The sequence below is a fragment of the Terrapene carolina genome, unplaced genomic scaffold (assembly GCF_002925995.2).
Source record: "Terrapene carolina triunguis isolate 2854851 unplaced genomic scaffold, T_m_triunguis-2.0 Scaffold58, whole genome shotgun sequence".
NCBI classification, from domain to species: Eukaryota; Metazoa; Chordata; order Testudines; family Emydidae; genus Terrapene; species Terrapene triunguis.
Genome location: NW_020664409.1, coordinates 15,336,982 through 15,355,065, shown reverse-complemented (window position 1 = coordinate 15,355,065; position 18,084 = coordinate 15,336,982). Strand labels below are relative to the sequence as shown.

The 18,084-nt window shown below is 44.5% G+C and overlaps 1 protein-coding gene across 2 annotated transcripts in view; it reads right to left on the bottom strand.

The window, feature by feature from the left end:
- The window catches only part of MBP (myelin basic protein), a 195,511-nt gene that overhangs the window by 101,523 nt on the left and 75,904 nt on the right, over nucleotides 1-18,084 (bottom strand). For both annotated transcript variants that reach the window (XM_024212109.2, XM_029913764.1), the window contains one exon: nucleotides 5,603-5,699. In XM_024212109.2, the coding sequence (XP_024067877.1) occupies nucleotides 5,603-5,699 (97 nt within the window). The remainder of the gene's footprint in view (nucleotides 1-5,602; nucleotides 5,700-18,084) is intronic.

The window sequence follows — 18,084 nt, the reverse complement described above, 5'->3', positions numbered from 1 at the left end:
GCAATCAGCAAATGATTAAAGGCATTTTGGGCCACTACTTTCACCTGGGAATCCTAAAGATTATGGCCTGAATAAGATCCTGAGGCTACTCAGTCATTGAAACTTGAGCGAGCAGTCACTTCCTGGTCAGTTTCTCCATATGTTTACCATTACCCCCCATCTTATGTGTACTGAACTTTCATGTAAGATAGCTTTCCTATTGGATGGCTCAAATACAAAGAGACCACATTATCTAGGTTGAATATAAAAAGAGATAGAGAGTGCAACAGAATAGGTGTACTCAGGGTAGCACACCTCCAAATAGTTTTCAGTCTTGCTTTATACAACATGTTAAGTAGTTTGCATGAAAAGATAAATGCTCTTTTTATGGTGATCTGCAGAGTTTCAAGTCAACATTTCAGGGAGACACCATAACTTGCCTGAGCCACATATGCTCATTAAATTATGGGCATTTTTGAAAGTTTTCCAATTGTGGTTGACTCACTGTTCATTGAAAGCCTGCAGCTCTGGAGCACCAATATATATACACCTGCAACAGCCACAACAGATGCTGGAGCAGTCACCGTACCTGTACAGTAAGCCCTCTGCAACACAGACCAGGTCTACCTCTATTTATATAGATCAGTGCTCAGCACGACAGGGCCCCAATGCTGATGGAGGCATTTCAGCACTACCATAAGATAAGTGAATAAAGAATAACCACTCCGAGTAATTTCTGACTGGAAGGAATGTAAAGCACCACTGGGCTCTGCAAATGAATCAACAACTCCTGATGGGTATTCTAACGGATATAACAGAACTGGAATGAACACCTGAACCTTATCCATTCCCAGCAGTAGATTATCAATCAAGGAGGTCAGTGTAGTCTCCTATCCCATGCCCATGTCTGAAGCCCAACTGACAAGGATCAATGAAACAAAAAGAATTCAGATCATGTTATATTTGGCCAGCCAAATTCAAGCTAACTGAACCTTCTAGAGAAAAAAAGGTTTACGGAAAATCAAAAATGCTTGAACTGCCATAAAAGGTTTCTCTTAACTCTTCACTTAAACTACTGCATTTCTGTCCTAACGATCCTGTATGTCAAATGCTATAAAGTGTATAGAACATTCTCTACTTTCCAGGTTAAACATAATGCTGCCTGGTCTAGTGTAACAAAGTATTGTTTTAGAGAAGGGGAACCTAGAACACAGAAACTCCAAGCTGCTAATCCATTGCTTTAAATGATATTAGATTGTGTACTTGGACTCTCCAGGGGAAAGGCAAGTACTGCCCCCTTGTGTCTGATTTATGAATGCCAGTCTATGATTTTGGAACGACCTGCCTGAAGTCAGAATGTGGCAGGCTCTGCATCTGTGTACAAACGGGAGGAGGTGGAAGGGGCCCCCCACCCATTCATTCCTGTGGAGAGGTCAACCACAAGGGATCAGTGCTACTGTTTCTTCCTAGAGCCAGTGGTTGTGCTAGCCTCTTTATAGGTCAGTGGTCCCCAAACTTTTCACATTGTGCCACCCCTTACTCCTGTCTGCACCCCCTCCTCCAGAAGTCACGGTCAGGAACCAGAGCCAGGAGAGAGGGCATGGCCAGGATAAGGGAGCCGGGGCTGGAGGCAGGGCCAAGGCCAGGGCTGGGAGCAGAGCCATGGACAGGGCCGGCAACTGGGCTAGGAGCCAGAGGCCAAGGCTGGAGAGTGGGGTTGCGGCTGGAGCCGGAGCAGAGCTGGGGGCAGAGCGGGGTTGGGTGGCGCTCCCTCCCTGACCCCAGTAGGGGCTGGCCCGGGCCCCACTGCACCCTCCAAAAACATTCCTCCATGCCCTTGTGGGGGGCACACACCACAGTTTGGGGACCACTGCTATAGGTGATAGAAATGGTAGGATGAGGCGGAGGCCATGAGGGAAGAGAGCTAGCTGGGAGTTCCATGCTGCACCCTTTCAAAAAGATGGCAAAGGTGTTCAAACTCCCTCGGAGGAAGAATTCTGTCAAAGCTCCTATGGGGCTCCTGCTACCATGTGGTCCCTCCAAGCAAACACTCAAATGCAAGACTGTGTATTAAAACTAAAATTCAGTCCTTCGTTCAGAGTGCGCCACCAATACGCAACAAAAAAATGTAGAAAACCTGACTTATAAGGAAAGGTCACAAAAAACTAGTCATGTTTAATCTTAAGAAAAGAAGACTGAGGGGGACCTGATAACAGTCTTCAAATATGTTAAGGGCTGCTACAGAGAGGACTGTGATCAACTGTTCTCCAAGTCCACTGAAGACAGGGACAAGACAAAACCAGCTTAATCCACAGCAAAGGAGATTTAAGTTAGATATTGGGAACAGCTTTCTAACTAGGTAGCTAAATTATGGAATAGGCTTCCAAGGGAATCCCCATTATTGGAGGTTTTAAAGAACAGATTAGACAAACACCTGTCACGGATGGTCTAGGTATACTTGGTCCTGCCTCCACATAAGGAGCTGAACTAGAAAACCTCTCTAGGTCCCTTGCAGCCCTACATTTCTATTATTCCGGTTAGTATGACTGTAGCGGGGTGGTTACCCACTCTGGCCCGGACAGGGTTAAGGCCAGCCCTGGGAGAGGGCTGGGGCTGTAAGGAAAAGCCCAGGCTGATAAGGAGAGCAGGCACAGCTGGGGCCACACCCCAAACAGAGCACAGCAGGTCCTTCTAAAAGGGCTGCTAGCTTAGAGCTAGAGTCTCTCTCTCCAGTCTTGGAGGGAGCAGGGCCTGGCTGTCTGAAGAAAGGGTACTGGGAGTGAAGCAGGGCTGGGGAAAGGCCAGAGGAGCAGGGGAGCTCCAGGCTGGCGAGTCCCCAGGCTGCAGGGCCTGGTCCTAGGCCCACCCCTGAGGTACTGGGTGGTAGAGGAAGACAGCAGATCTTACCCCCTTGCCTGTGATGACTGGCTCTTATACTGCAGTCTGGCCCAGGGAGCAGGGGCTCATTGCTGACTGGCAGTAGCCACCGGCTGAGGCAAGGTGGGATTAGGGGGTTGGAGTCCCCGGGGAGGGGAGACCCTGAGAGTGAGGGGTTACTGCCAGGGGGCAGCACCCCAAATAACGGGGCACCAAGGTCCGGGAGGGACACGGGGGGCCCAGCGGCAGCGATACATCGGCCTGCAGAGGCCGCTCCAAGGCTGGAAAAAGAGCTAATTCCCCGGACGCCAGCAGGAGGCGCCGCAGGGGTGAGTCCCGCACCGTTACAATGACATATAGGCAAGAAATAAAGGTTAGATTTAAAGTTGTGGTAGTAAAAAAGTGTTAAGAGTTTGTAATCTAAATATTTAAAAACACAGAATGACAAACAGGGAAAACACACCCTAAGATTGTCTTTTTTATCATTATTTTCTAAGGACTGTATTATGCATTTTAGAAATTGGTCTGCATTGGGAAGGTGCAGGGAGGAATCATGCTACTATATAATTCTAAGGAAGGAAACCTGTCTGGCAAATTTTTTTCCAAGCTTCTGGGAAACAACACACAAGAGGTGCTGCTCCTCCAGCCTTTGGAAGGGTGCAGCATTGTTTGCCTTCTTCACCTGGCCAGTGTGAACAGCCCAACTGGATTATGGCCTCAATGTATAATAAGAGGCGGTTCCTGTCCCACCCTGAATAGTTTCCATAGATGAGACAGATCAACGGTGGAGCAGAAATGAAGACAGAGAGTTGAACTTATCCAAATTCACACAAAAGGTCAGTGGCAGAACTAGCATAGCTCCCAGGTTTCTTGGCTCCCAGTGAAGTCCCCTATGGACCCTGCTGCTTCCCTTAATTCACACTTATTCCCCAATAGCAGAAGTTCATGTACAGTCAGATGAATTCAATAGAGCTGTAAGTGCCAAAAACACTTATAAAAATTGTACAAGACTAAGTTTCCAAAGACACTATTGTACTCTCTACAGTTGTTTAACAGGTCCACAAGAGATACACGTAGAAAATTACGGGCCATTGGGAGGATCATTTAAATGGGAGTTGCAAGTCACTCAAACTTATGCCTTTATACAAACAATAAAATAAAGGCAAATAACCAATAATATAGATCTAAACAGAACAAGGAAAATACAACTGAATACATTTTTTTTTAAAACAGAAGAAGTTCTACTCAAGGTATATAGCCAATATTTTCAGAAATGACTAGTGGTTTTTGGGTGCTTCAAGTTTTCAGGTGTCCATCTGCAGACATCTTCAAGAGGCCCAATTCCAGAGGGCGGGGTACTCAGCAAATTCTGAAAATCAGGATCCTTCAAGGTACCTCAAAGTTCAGCCTACAGATGTTGTGGTACCCAAAATTATCGGATTCTTTTGGAAAAAATCTTGGCCATGTGCATACATATTTCAAAAGTACCAACTGGTAATTTTGGGTTCCCTCAGTGTTTGGATTAAACATAACAATAAGCTAACTTTAATTCTTGGGGTGGGGAAAAGGGGGGGACAAAAAACAAACAGCTGACACCTGAATAAATACAAAAAATTGTCTTTAAACTAAAGGGTGAGGCCAGCTCTTTTTAGCGCACTGATTTATGTGGAATACACAAGAGGCTTTGCTCAGAAATCTCTTCCCCCAGCTACAGGTGGGGCTAATTTTATTAGCTACATTTTCCAGGCATCTCACGTGCTGACCTATTCCAAGGAGTTCTCTCCAAGAGCACTTGGATCCACTAGAACACACTCGGCACTACTCTCATATCCCTAGTAAGCCAGCAATGACTGACTCATCAGCACTAAGTCCCAGCCCCAATAGAATGGCTTGAAAGCGTGAGAAAAAATTAACTTAAACATAAGACAGACATGCACACCATAGGACTGCACAAGCATTACAAGGGCTATAGGGGATTTTTAAACTAAGAGGATAGGAACACAGCATTAATTTTGCAGCTGTTCTGTCAATAAACAAGTACAGAGAGAACCAAACATAAAATGAATTCTGTCTCAGTGTCTTATATTAACCCCTCCTTGCATGTTTTTTTTTTCCCCCTAGATGAAACTCTCTAGGGAAGCCCAGAAACCATAGATCGAATAGAAGAGGAAAGCTGGGAGCATCCATCCAAGTCTTCAGAGGACTTTACAGTGGACTGAAGAATTGACTCTGAAAATTAATTTTATCCACTGTAGGTTTAAATTATCAAATGCATCGTTTCCACATTTAGTAAAAAATTTAATTACTCAGTTTCTATTCCTTTTGCACCCTGGGAATAATGAATTCCATGCTGCACTTCACAATTAGTTAGAACTGTCCAAAATTCTTAAAACTGGTGCAGTAAGGCTGCCTTAGTTTCCCCAGATTCCTAAAGTTCCTGCTCTAGAAAGCAGTGCTGCCCACAGATCCATTGGCTGAAAACCTTTGACGTCATTCTCCACGCTATTATCATCACTCGCTTTAATGGACTTACGCTGCCACAAAACCATTGTTTCTTTTCCTAATCACAGTCTTAAAGCAGGAGAAAATGTTTATTATAAGAAAGATCTGTAAGCATGCTCTAACACTATCTCAGCAAAAACTATGAAAGAATAGGAGCAAATTCTTTAAACCAACAATAGTGTACTATTACTATGTAAACGGTGCTACAGTGCAAGCTTTATTTTCCAGTTCTTCAGATACATACCAAACACTTCATTATCTTCTGAGGGTTGTTTGGTTAGTCTGGCTGCTTTAGGGCTTGCTTTATTTTCAGCTTCCTCCACTTCCTCCACTTGTGTCTCCTGTAACACAAATACTTCTTTAGATATATCATTTCAGGTAGCAGCTGCAAGGAATATTATTGACATTATTCATCAGCAAAAACCAACCAAAAAAGAAAACCCAAACCCCTCTGAAACAAATATTTCTCTTAAATATGTTTTTATGAAATGGATACATTCTTATGTAAATGATGAAACAGGGCTTTTACAATTTCATGCACGTGCATGCATATACACAGAATATATAGAAAATAAACCACAGAAAAAAACAGAATTTTACTATTTTTATGACTTTGGGGCAATCTAACAGCCTCACTGGAAGCTCCTCTTCTTTCTGTCACTTTCTAATTATGTGGTGGTAAACCCAAATTGATGCATCTGCTCTGCATTTTCACCAGGGATTATTTTATAAAGAACTTTTTTTCCCCCCACTCCCTTCATTGGAAGCCATTTTAGTTAGTTATGGTTACTGTCAGCAACATGGCTGTATTACTTGTCTTCACTCCCTCTTTCCTATTTCTGTAATCCAATGCTCTATACTGTCAAACTAAAATTACACGCTCCTTGAGGCAGGTACTCTCTCTTCCTTTAGGTCCGGGCAGGACCTAGAAGCATAGGACCTCAGTCTGTTTAGGGCCTGTAGGTAACATTGTAATACAAACAAACAGCAATATTGATAATGGTATTTATACGATTGTAATATGTGATGTCACATGCCTTTCATTCCCTCCCACCATGACAGTGTGTCTCCAATGACAGAATCAGCACAGTTCTGCACCACACGAAGGGACTGGATTTGGGGAAAATGCACACCCCCTGTGCTCCGCAAAGGGCCCATGCTTGCCAGCACACAAGGAGACTTGTGGTAACATTACCAGACCCTTGCAGTCACTCAATAGGCACCTACTTATTGGCTGCTTCTTCCCCATCATGCCCCCTTCACACATACAGAGCCTGAGTCCATTTCTGTGGTGTGGTCTGAATGGAAGAAGGCTTCTGAGCCAGGCACTGAGACACCTGGGCAGAGGGGAGAACATGAGGGATAAGGAGATGGTTTGGGGAGAAACCACCACACAGTAACTAGGAAGATATGGACCTTTGACATTCTGCACAGATTTTGTCCATTACTAGGAGCATGTCTACACAGCACCCTAAACCCAGGTCTGTGGAGCCCAGGCTTGTGGATGAAGGGTACGTCTACACTTCAGTTAAAAAACCTGCGGCTGCCCTGTTCCAACTGATTCAGGCTCTCAGGGCTCAGGCTGTTTAACTCTGGTGCATACATTCAGGCTCCAGCTGGAGCCTGGGCTCTAGAACCTTGTGAGGTGGGAGGGTCCCAGAGCTCATGCTAGAGCCCGAGCGTCTACACCGCAATTAAACAGCCCCTTAGCCTGAGCCCCGTAGCACAAGTCAGCTGGTACAGGCCAGCTGCGGATGTCTAAAGCAGCGTGGCCATACCCTCAGTGTTTCCGAGCCAATGCTTGAGTGTCCACACTACACTGTAAACTGGGCCCGGGTCTCTCAGACATGCTAATGCAGCCATACCTCACTACATAGACCTTCTGACTTTGGTCTGCAGCTTGAGCTGCAGCCGCACCACAAAATGACAGGGCTTGGACACAAGCCACAGTAGGACAGGGGTCGGCAACCTTTCCGAAGTGGTGTGCCGAGTCTTCATTTATTCACTCTACTGTAAGGTTTCGCGTGCCAGTAATACATTTTAACGTTTTTAGAAGGGCTCTTTCTGTAAGTCTATATAATATATAACTAAACTATTGTTGTATGTAAAGAAAATAAAGTTTTTAAAATGTTTAAGAAGCTTCATTTAAAATTAAATTAAAATGAAGAGACCCCCAGACCGGCGGCCAGGACCCAGGCAGTGAGAGTGCCACTGAAAATCAGCTCGCGTGCCGCCTTCGGCACGCGTGCCATAAGTTCCCTATCCCTGCAGTAGGACACAGGCTCTGACCCACCCCGTTAGCAGGGTCCCAGGATCCGGATCCTGAGTGCCTGTTGACCCGAGTCTGCCTGATTTATATATGGAGGGAAGAGGAGCCTGGGCTTAGTATGCAGTGTAGACATACCCTATTTGTAAACTCTTTAGGGCTTAAATCATGGGAGAAATCCTGACCGCGGTGAGGTCAGTCGATGGCAAAACTCACATTAACTAGACTAAGACCAGGATTTGCCCCATGTTTTCTTCTGTGTTCCTACAGCACCTAGTACAATGGGGCCCCCATCAAGATGGAGACCTCTGGATGCTACTGAAATAAAACTGTTAATAAGGAGTGAGACTGGCCAAAAACAGCTCATTTTTCATTGATCTCTTGTTTAACCAGATAAAACTGGTTCTCTCAAAACATCAAGAAGAAATTCTATATGTATTTAGGAAATTTAGCAAAACTTGTTCATTTTATGTGTGAACTTTATAAAGTTTTCACCTTAAGATTAGTTTAACAGCTTTTAAAACTGACAGTTTGTAATGGGAGCATGCTGTGCATTCAGTTCCCATGCCAACCTCATTGCTATGCGCCTCACTGACTGCTAAGTAATAATAATGACAATCACAAACATCCAGCTTATAGCATTGTGTACTGGCATTGTATATACCAGTCAGGTACACAAAACAGATGCATGCAGATAGGAAGTCTGGCATGCATGATCAAATATTTGGAAAAGGGCCCAAAATGACTAATGCAGTATTAAGTATTTCTGGAAGGGGTTTATTAAGAGCTAGAAAGAAACACCAAAAGGCTTTTACTCCAATTTTCAAGAGCAGACAGTATATTAAACTACTGAAATAGCTGATCACTGAGAATGCTATTCAATACAAAGAACTGGATGATTCACAAGATTAGTAATTAATTAGCTACAGGATACTTCACTTTGAGGATACCACTTTTGGCACAGGTCAGTAGTAATGAAGTATAATCTGACGGCTTCTCAGTGGCTAATATGAAACAAGCTAATGGAATGTATCTAAATTCCTAGTAGACTGATGCCCATATTCCAATTTGCATCTCTTGACAGTCTCAACAGATATGCCAAGGGCTGACTATGCATGGGTGTGATTCAAAGCATCCTGTACTCTCACCTTACATTCTACTGTAATAATCTTGCACAAAATATGCTTTGGGAGGTATCATTTGAAAACTAATAATGTGCCGGTCAATATCATCATGGTGGAATGTATGCAGCAACATTAAACGTAAACTTATGAATTCTCCCTGAATTATGCTGGTGGCACATTTTCAAACCCATGCAGCCCCGTGTAGGAAGAACTAGTCAAGCAGGTCTTAATGGGATGTGTAAACAGAATCCTCAGACAGCAAGAGGGGAAAGAAAGAAGATAAAGAAAATCTGCACTGCAGCATACATAAGTGAAAAGAAACAGCCTGAAGCCTCCTTCCTCCTTGCTCTCAGCTTGAAAGAACTTTCTCTAGGGGTCACTCACAGGAAAATGCATTTCAAAGGGTGACTGAACTATAAAATTGATGGGCATAAATATCTAAGATGATGAAACAAACAGCCATGGCCCTTAGGAGCAGATCCTGGCCTGAAAGTTTGGTCAGCAATGTATTAAAAACCTGTGGGAAGAATTTCACCTTGCAACATAAGAACAGCCATACTGGGTCAGACCAGTATTTTGTCTTCCGACAGTGGCCAATGCCACGTGCCCCAGAGGGAATGAACAGAACAGGTAATCACCAAGTGATCCAGCCCCTGTTGCCCATTCCCAGTTTCTGGGAAACAGAGGCTAGGGACACCAGCCCTGTCCATCCTGGCTAATAGCCATTGATGGACCTATCCTCCATGAACTTATCCTCCCGTTTGAGGGCTTCCTGGCACAGGGAAGAGGAGCAAGCACCATACTGTCTGTTTATATAGAACATCGCTGTTGTACTGTCAGTCAATACCAATACAGATCTTCCTTCCAGATGGGTTTGGAAAGTCTGGCAAGCAGAGTGAACTGCTCTTAGCTCCCTGACATTGATATGCAATGAAAGTTCTGCCTGGGACCAGAGACCTTGAGTTGAGTCTTCCTAGGTGCGTTCACCATCCCATTGCATTCGTGACTAGAAACAGCAAGGGTTGGGGCCTGAAGAAGGGTACTCCTGCACACACCACTTGCTGGTTGAGCCACCACAGGAGGGACTCGATAACTGGAGGAGGAAGAATGACTATCTTGTCTAGACGGTCCCGGTTTGACCTGTATACTGAGGCCAGCCAGGCCTGATGAGGTCGGAGCTGCAGTCTCGCATGCTGAACTACATACGTACAAGCAGCCCTATGACCAAGCAGCTTCAGGCAATTTTGCTCTGTAGTAGTGGGGTATTGTTGTATGTCCTCTCTGATGGCATCCATGATCAGAAAACACGATTCCGGAAGGAATGCTTTGGCTTGACCTGAGTCTAGGAGAGCTCCAATGAACTCTATCCTCTGAGTGGGGGTTAGAGTTGAATTTGTCACATACAGTATCAGTCCGAGCCTGTCAAAAGTCGACCTTACCAGGGTCACGTGCTCCTCCACCTGAGCTCAGGTAGGGCCTTTGATTAGCCAGTCGTCTAGGTATGGGAGTACTTGTACCTGTTGCCTCCTCGGGAAGGCAGTTACGACCGACACGCACTTGGTGAACACCCAAGGGGCCACTAATAGCCCGAAGGGGAGAACCGTAAATTGACAATGGGTGGTGACCACCAGGAAATGGAGGAACCGCCTGTGGGACAGGACTATCGACACGTGAAAGTATGCATCCTTCAAGTAGAGGGCAGCATACCAGTCCCCCAGATCCAGGGAGGGGATAATGGAAGCCATTGAGACCATGCAGAACTTCAGCTTTTTCATGAATATATTGAGGTTTCGCAGATCTAGAATATGCCTGAGCCTATCCTTGGCCTTCAGGATTAGGAAATATTGGGAATAAAATCCCTTGCCCCTGAAATCCTGAGGGACCTCCTCTATTGCTCCATCTTCTAGCAGCATTTGCATCTCCTGTATGAGAAGTTGCTCATGAGAAGGGTCCCTGAAGAGGGACGGGGGAACAGATTTGGAGAAAATATCCGAATTCTATCATTTGTAAGACCCCATTGGTCCAACATGATCCGGGCCCAGGCATGGTAGAAATGGGATAGATGGTTCACAAAAAACAGGGGAAAGGATCCAGGATTATGCCTGGTGCATTGCCCCTAGACATATCTTCAAAAGTTTTGCTTGGGGTCCAAAGACTGCCTTGCCGAGCCCTGGCTCTGGTTGGAAGAGGGAGGAGATGGATGCCTCCTATTATTTCTGCCCCGCTTCCTGTTATCCTGTCTAGAATAAATAGGGTAGAAGCGTGGGGGAAGCTGAGGTTTGTGGGGCTGGTGAATGGAGCCCCAGATTTTAAATGGCATTCATGAGTCTTTGAGACTGTGGAACTTGGGAGTCCGTTTTCTCTGAGAACGGCCCTGATCCATCGAAGGGCAAATCCTAAAATTGTTTGTTGGACCTCGTGCTGGAGGCCTAAAGCCTGCAGCCACGAGCTCCTTCACATGGCTATAGCAGTCAACATTGTGCAGGTTGCCAAGTCTGCTGAGTCAAGTGTGGCTTGCAAGGAGGTCCTTGCTATAACCTTGCCCTCTTCGATGATGGCCCCAAACTCTGACTGGGATTCAGTTGGGAGCAACTCCTTAAACTTAGACTGTTCCAAGAATTGAAACTGTAGCTGCTGAGGACCGCCTGCTGGTTGGCAATCCGAAGCTGGAGCCCTCTGGTAGAGTAGACCTTTTGGTTGAAGAGGTCCAGCTTCTTTGCCTCCTTGCCTGATGTCTCTTGCATGGTGCCGGGGGCTTACTGGCCCGGGTCTCATTCGTGGCTTTGACCTTGGTCTTGGAGCCTCACGGTGGTTCCTGGGCCATAGAGGATGTTGGGGCAGCCCACCATTCCAAGGCAGCCAACAGAGATCTGGAGACCAGCCCCAGGGCTTGGTGGAAAGGCCACGGGGTCCAGAAGGGCCACTGCGCCAGCACCTGCCATTGCAGTGGCCAGGGCATCATGCTGAACTGCTGTCCCTCCTCCTGTCTTGAACGGTGCTGCAAGCAGTGCCGGCTCCGTTTCGAGACATACGACTCTGGCTCTGAACCGGAAGGCGACTCTGATCCCAGAGACCACAGCGGTGCCAAACGGGGTGGTGCCAAGGAGTGGTGTTGAGGGGACGGCGACCAGTGCTGCATCATGGCCGGTTTGCCCTTGGAAGGTACGGCACTTCTCTGCAGTGCCAGTGCCTGCAGAGCTGTCATAGCTACGAGGTGCCTGGCCACCTGCAACATGTCCGGGGTGGACGGAAGATCCAGCTCCTCTACTGGACTCTCCCGTGTGGGAGTGTCCACCATTTCCGGACTTGATGGACCTCTCGCAAGGCCAGAGTCAATAGTGCTGAGTGTCTAGGTGCGGGACACACTCCGATAGCGCTTTTGCACTCTCCTGCTCTAATAGTGGGCAAACACCCCCCCTCCGCTCTCTTCTGGTTCTTGCACAGCACTGGCAAGTGCTCTGTAGTAGTGGGGTACTGTTGAGTGCGAGCGGTGACGGGTAGCCATGGTGAAGGTCTTCGGTGCCGGGGATCTCTGGACCCAGAGTCCTTTTTCGGCACCACAGTCTCCCTCACTAAGGCCAGTGCACTCCGAATCAAAGTGCTGGGCTTGGGGTCCGACGCAAGCTGTGCCAGCTGGGGACAGAGAACTGACTCCATGAGGAGTAGTTTTAACCTAAAGTCTCTCTCCTTTTTGGTTCTTGGGCATAAGCCTTTGCATATCTTGCACCTGTCAGTCTGCTTGGGGGAGGCCCACCACTTTAAGAAAGCGTCGTGGGGAGGGTCGCCCCTGGGCATAGGCTTCTGGCAGGACCCACGTGGTTTGAAACCGTGAGACTGAGGCATGCCCTGGTCCCTGGGAGGGGAGAACGCAGTGAATGAAACCCCAACAGAAACTTATCTAACTCTATAAACCACTTGAAACACTAACACTAAGTTAGCTATTTACAGGTACAAAGAGAAAAAGTACGAGGGGATCGCTTGCCGTAGAAAGAGAAGGGAGCAGCTCCAACAACCATCACGGGCGGTAAGAAGGAACTGAAGAGGCAGTGGATCGGCAGGGGCCTATATACACCGCCATAAAGGCGCAACTCCAGAGGTCTCCATAGCCGAACAGACGGATACCGCTAAGGGAAAAACCTTCCGACAACTGTACACGCGGCCCGCGCACACCTATTTGGAATCGACATGAGCAAGCACTCGAAGAACCAGCATTACTGGAAGCCAGAGCATGACTGGTGTATTCTGAACAGGCCACTGGGATCAGAGCTGTTGGACCAGGGCTGTAGTTAAACACAGTCACTCAGGATGTGATCTGCATGCTGGCAGGCTGCTTGTGAGCAGCTCAAGTTGGATGCTACGACAGAAAAGCATCGGGAGGCACCCAAGGTTGCAGAGCAGGGGTGACACAGCCCCTCGCTGGCCTGGATTGCACTCTGGAATGTCATATGAGGTATCACTTGAAAACTAATAACTCAAGCCAATACTACCATGGTAAATATATGCAGCAACGTCATACGTAAAGGTTATGAATTCCCCCTTGTTGAAAACTAGACAGCCTTGGCTCAGCAAAAGTTGTTAGGACTATTCTAAAACAAAAGGAATGTGTGTTTACTTCAATTCACATAAAAAACCTTGAACTAAAACTTGCTAGATTAAATTTTAGATTTAGATGTGTTTTCATTTTTATTTGCTTGTAACCATTTCTAACTTTCTCTCTCATACTTTAACTCACTTAAAATGTAATCCTCTTTTGTTACTAAACTTATTTTACTATTAATCTAAACCAACAGTGCTCTGTTTGTACTAAAGTGAATGTCAATTCCAGTTAACATGGCAAGCTGGTGGGCTTTGTCTCCTTAAAGGAGCAAACAGATTTTATTCTCTCTGAATGTTGCAGGAGAAAGCTGGACAAGGATTGGCCTGGAGTCTCCGAGAACTGGCATTAATCTCCTGGTCACTACTGAAAGCAATCCTGGAGATTTTAATAGGATATTTTAAGAAAATAACATTACGTCACGTTGGGGAAATAAAATCTCCCAGAATGGCTTCAGTCGAGTTGGCAGCCTTAACAAGACTACACACGTCTGGGGCAGTTCAGTATTCGGGGCGTGGTTGGGTCACCATCTAATACGAACCAAGTCTGGTAAAGACAAAAATGCATCTGTGATAACTGGTGGCTGTTGGATTGAAACTGGTTGAATCAGAGCTGTACAGCATACCGACCACAGAGTACATGGTGGCTGCTAGTTGTGTGTATGTCCCAGGCAGGGAGCCACAAGTAGCAGAAGCATTTTGAGGCATTCAGGGTTATAATACAAGTGGTGACACAACCTCTCACTGGTCTCAACTGCACCCGAGAATGTGAGAATGGAGCCCTCAGGTTTCCAGGTCGGGAGAATCTAAGAGAGTTTTCATTGTTATTTGTGCTGAACCTGTTCTAGGAACAAGCACAGACAGTTGGTATCGACAGACATCAGCTCTATAAGATGGGGACCCAGACAAGAACCCAAGTCTAGCACAAGGCAGAGCAGAAAGCATTAAGTAAACCTGCATGGCACGACTTCTTTCACAAACATGGAAATTAAATTTTACATAATATTTAAATAAAAAATATTTATAAGAATATTTAGTAAAGCACTTTATTACTGGCATAACTGAAATTTGCAGCTTTGTATAAAAACAGAATGGTCCAGTGTGGACCAGATGCTCCAAAAGCATTTTTCCATTACAGAGAAGGAATTTAAAATCTAGTTTTAGCCAGCTGTTTTAATTCCCCATTCTGGTGTCCTAACATGCCCCCTGCTCTAATGAATAGAACTGTGAAAACATATTCCCTCACATTGCCTGAGCTGTGCTTAGAGGGATTCCTTCGTCCATGGCCACAAAGTGCTTGTGGTAGATTTTGAAATAAAGGCACATTATGTAAATCATCTCTACTATAACTCCATTGAAGTTAACTGTGACCTTCAGGTTAGATTCAAAATGCAATTTGGGAGGCGGGGGTAAAATATGCTTATTTTGTATGATTGCGCTATAAGACCTACAGCCTTCTCCCCCATTTAGGATGAGATTTAAAGAAGGTAAAACATTTAGGCCCTGATTCACGAAAGCATCCCTCTTCAGGAAGGGTGCTTAAAAATCTGCCTAACTTTAAGCACATACTTAAGTTCCATGAATTAAATTTGAGATGTGGCTAAAGTGCTTTCTGAACAGAGATGGCCTTAAGCACGTGCTTAGAGTTCCTGAATCAGGGTCTTAATCTTCACTTATGCACAATCACACAGCCTTGGGGCCCATGCTCCATTCCACTGTGACAAAGAGAGCAAAATCAGATTGTTGAGACAAAATTGATATACATTTGTTATGTTTTATCTGAACAAGTCCAAATTGCATCCAGAATTTTACAAAGACCCTAACACACAAGCTAATCCCCATGGGTCATGATAGATGGTAGTGACCAAAACCCTTGAATATACTTTATTTACATTCAACTGAAAGAGAGTTCTCTCTTTGAAAACTATTCAGATGATCTCCTATTATGAAAGTTTTTTTAAAAAGAAGGATCTATTCCAGCAGAACTAGCTTCAATGAACCTGTACACAAAATAAAAGCTGCACTGGAACCAGACTTAACTTATGTTAAATATTTTCTTAGTTTCACACACCTGCAATTGTTTGGTTTTTTTTTTTTAACTCCTTGTTCCCCCACACAACAAAAAAATCCTTGCCTTACCCCCACCGTGTTTACACCCCACCATGCATTAAATAAATGAACACTATTCTCTATTTTTATAAGCAACTTTTTATTTTGAAAATGGCTAATTGTCAAAAAATATTAAATTACTAAATTAAATATTTGCAATGAATTCCAACAAATTCCAAAGTGCATTTACAAAGGAATGCTGCTACCAGGCCGGCAATGACATGGTCACCAAAAGCTTCAGAGGTGTAATTTATCACCAGTGATAGATATAAACTTAATACCCAGCCTGACCATCTTGAGGACCTAGCTAGAGATGGTTCTGGGTGATGCTCAATCAGCAAGGAGGCCATGCCCCTTTTGGATTTGTCAGGATGATGATGATGATGATGATGTAGTATTTCCAAACCCCCAACCCAGGCAATTCCAATAGTGATATGGAACTTCCGTGATTTTTTGGACATAGCTTTATGTATTACAGTCAGATAAATAAATGTATTTGAGAATTAACATTCTGCTTCTATCAGTGCAAATCTTGAGAATCTTCCTTGATTCAGTGAGGAATGTCTTTTTACCAGTGTAAGCTATGAACAGGTTCATTCTGCAGAGGCTACAGTAAAAGATAGAGACAGAAAACATGCAGTACAACACAGCTACATCTGCTGCAGTTTATTTCCTGTGGAAATGTAAGGATTTCTTGTGCTGGTGAACTTGCTGTCTGGCTCATTTTAACAAGATTTTGTAGTTATGTTGCCAGCTCTTTACCTACACCTAAATGGATATCAGTTTGGTCCATTTTTTTTTCCTGAGAGCTCCACACTTTCCTCTCACTTCATGCACAGAAAGATTACTGCAGGATTTGTTTCTGCAAAGAACACCAAAATGCATGAATTTTGGAATTCAGATACTAGATGAGAATATTCAGAAGATCAGAGTTGTATCCAGCAGCGTAGGGAGGAGGGATAGCTCAGTGGCTTGAGCATTGGCCTGCTAAACCCAGGGTTGTGAGTTCAATCCTTGAGGGGGCCATTTAGGGAACTGCGGTAAAAATCTGTCTGGGGATTGGTCCTGCTTTGAGCAGGGGGGTGGACTAGATGACCTCCTGAGGTCCCATCCAACCCTGATATTCTATGAAATCATTTTTGAATTTGTATTTTGCTTTTTTATTTTACCCTACCCTTCGTCATCAATCAGCCTTTTTACTTGTTTATCTCAGGGAATTCAAATAAGACATTTAATTCGTGTGCCATCCCAATAGCATCAACAAGAATACACCCACAAAAGTGACTTGTATCAAGAATTCTAACTGAGCCAGACATGTCAGTTGAAGCATTCTGGCAAGACCTTCCTGATAGTCCACTTCAGCAAGTACATATACCAAACTGACTGGCTCAAAATCAAAATATAGGGCCGCACATCATTTAGCATTGTGGTAATACCGGTGTGCAATTCAGAGTATGTTGGTTTCAATATTTTCCACATCTCTAACAGTGCAGCTTGAACATTTTCAGCTGATAATCAACTGCCTTCACAGATTCAATCATGTATTGCTAATGAGTTGCAGAAAGAATCTTTGGAGTCATGGCTATGTACTATTTCTACACTAAACAACAATGTGGGTGAAGAGGCATACTTCACAGAGCTTCTGAGAACTGCCTGAGCAATTTCTGAGGAACAGGCTCCATCAGTGACAAACATTCATTTTATAGAAATTATATGGGACATAAACAGCTCTAGAATTTGGCACTTTTATGAGACTGTACATGCTAGCTTTATTTTCTTTGCCAGTACTATCACCATCTTTCTTCACTAGTCCGTAAACACCCAAATTACGTTCTTTCTGAAGAAACGTCTCTTTTAATACTTGCCCTGTTCACAGAATACCAGAAAATGTTCCCTGATACTTCAGTCAAAGAGATGTCCATGAACCTCAAGATGACCCACATCTGTTTTGTGATGAATGTTAGGTGTGCAGTCCAGGACCACAGAACCGTTTTAAACTTGGTCCCAATTGTTATTGTGGTCTTACCTGAAACAAGAGGAATCTTTTTTTCTAGATGGCCTTCCTGAAATAGTGGTCAGATCTCCCCTGGTTCTTTATCCAATGAACTCAATTCAGATGTTACATTTTCAAATTCTGTCATCACTAACTCAAAAAAATCCCACATTTCTTTGAATATAGACTCTTACAGATATTACATAAGACCAAGTGCCCCCCCCGCCACACACATGGTAATGTTTACTGACTCCACACCAGTACATTATTTCTGTCTCAGTGATATCTTTTGCCATTTTACAGAATTCCAGTCTCAGATTCTTACCATTGCTTTGCATTTTTAAGATATTTCTAATGCTCTCAGGTTTAGTTCAGTATTTGGATATTTCCTGCAAGTCATTAAAGCCTCCAATGTCATGATGAGTTTCAGTCTCTCTCAATAATTTGCAGGAAAAGTGAAATAATGGAATTTGTTTTAAACAGTAGGTAAACCACATTCGCTGAATTCTCCCCCCACACCATCATTCCCAAATAGTTTTCTGGTGTAATCTCCTTCTCTCTTCATTCATTGGGAAGTCTGACTTTCACTTCTAAAAGTCTGTACGCCCAACAACTGCAGCCACTTGAGCCTAATTAGCTAT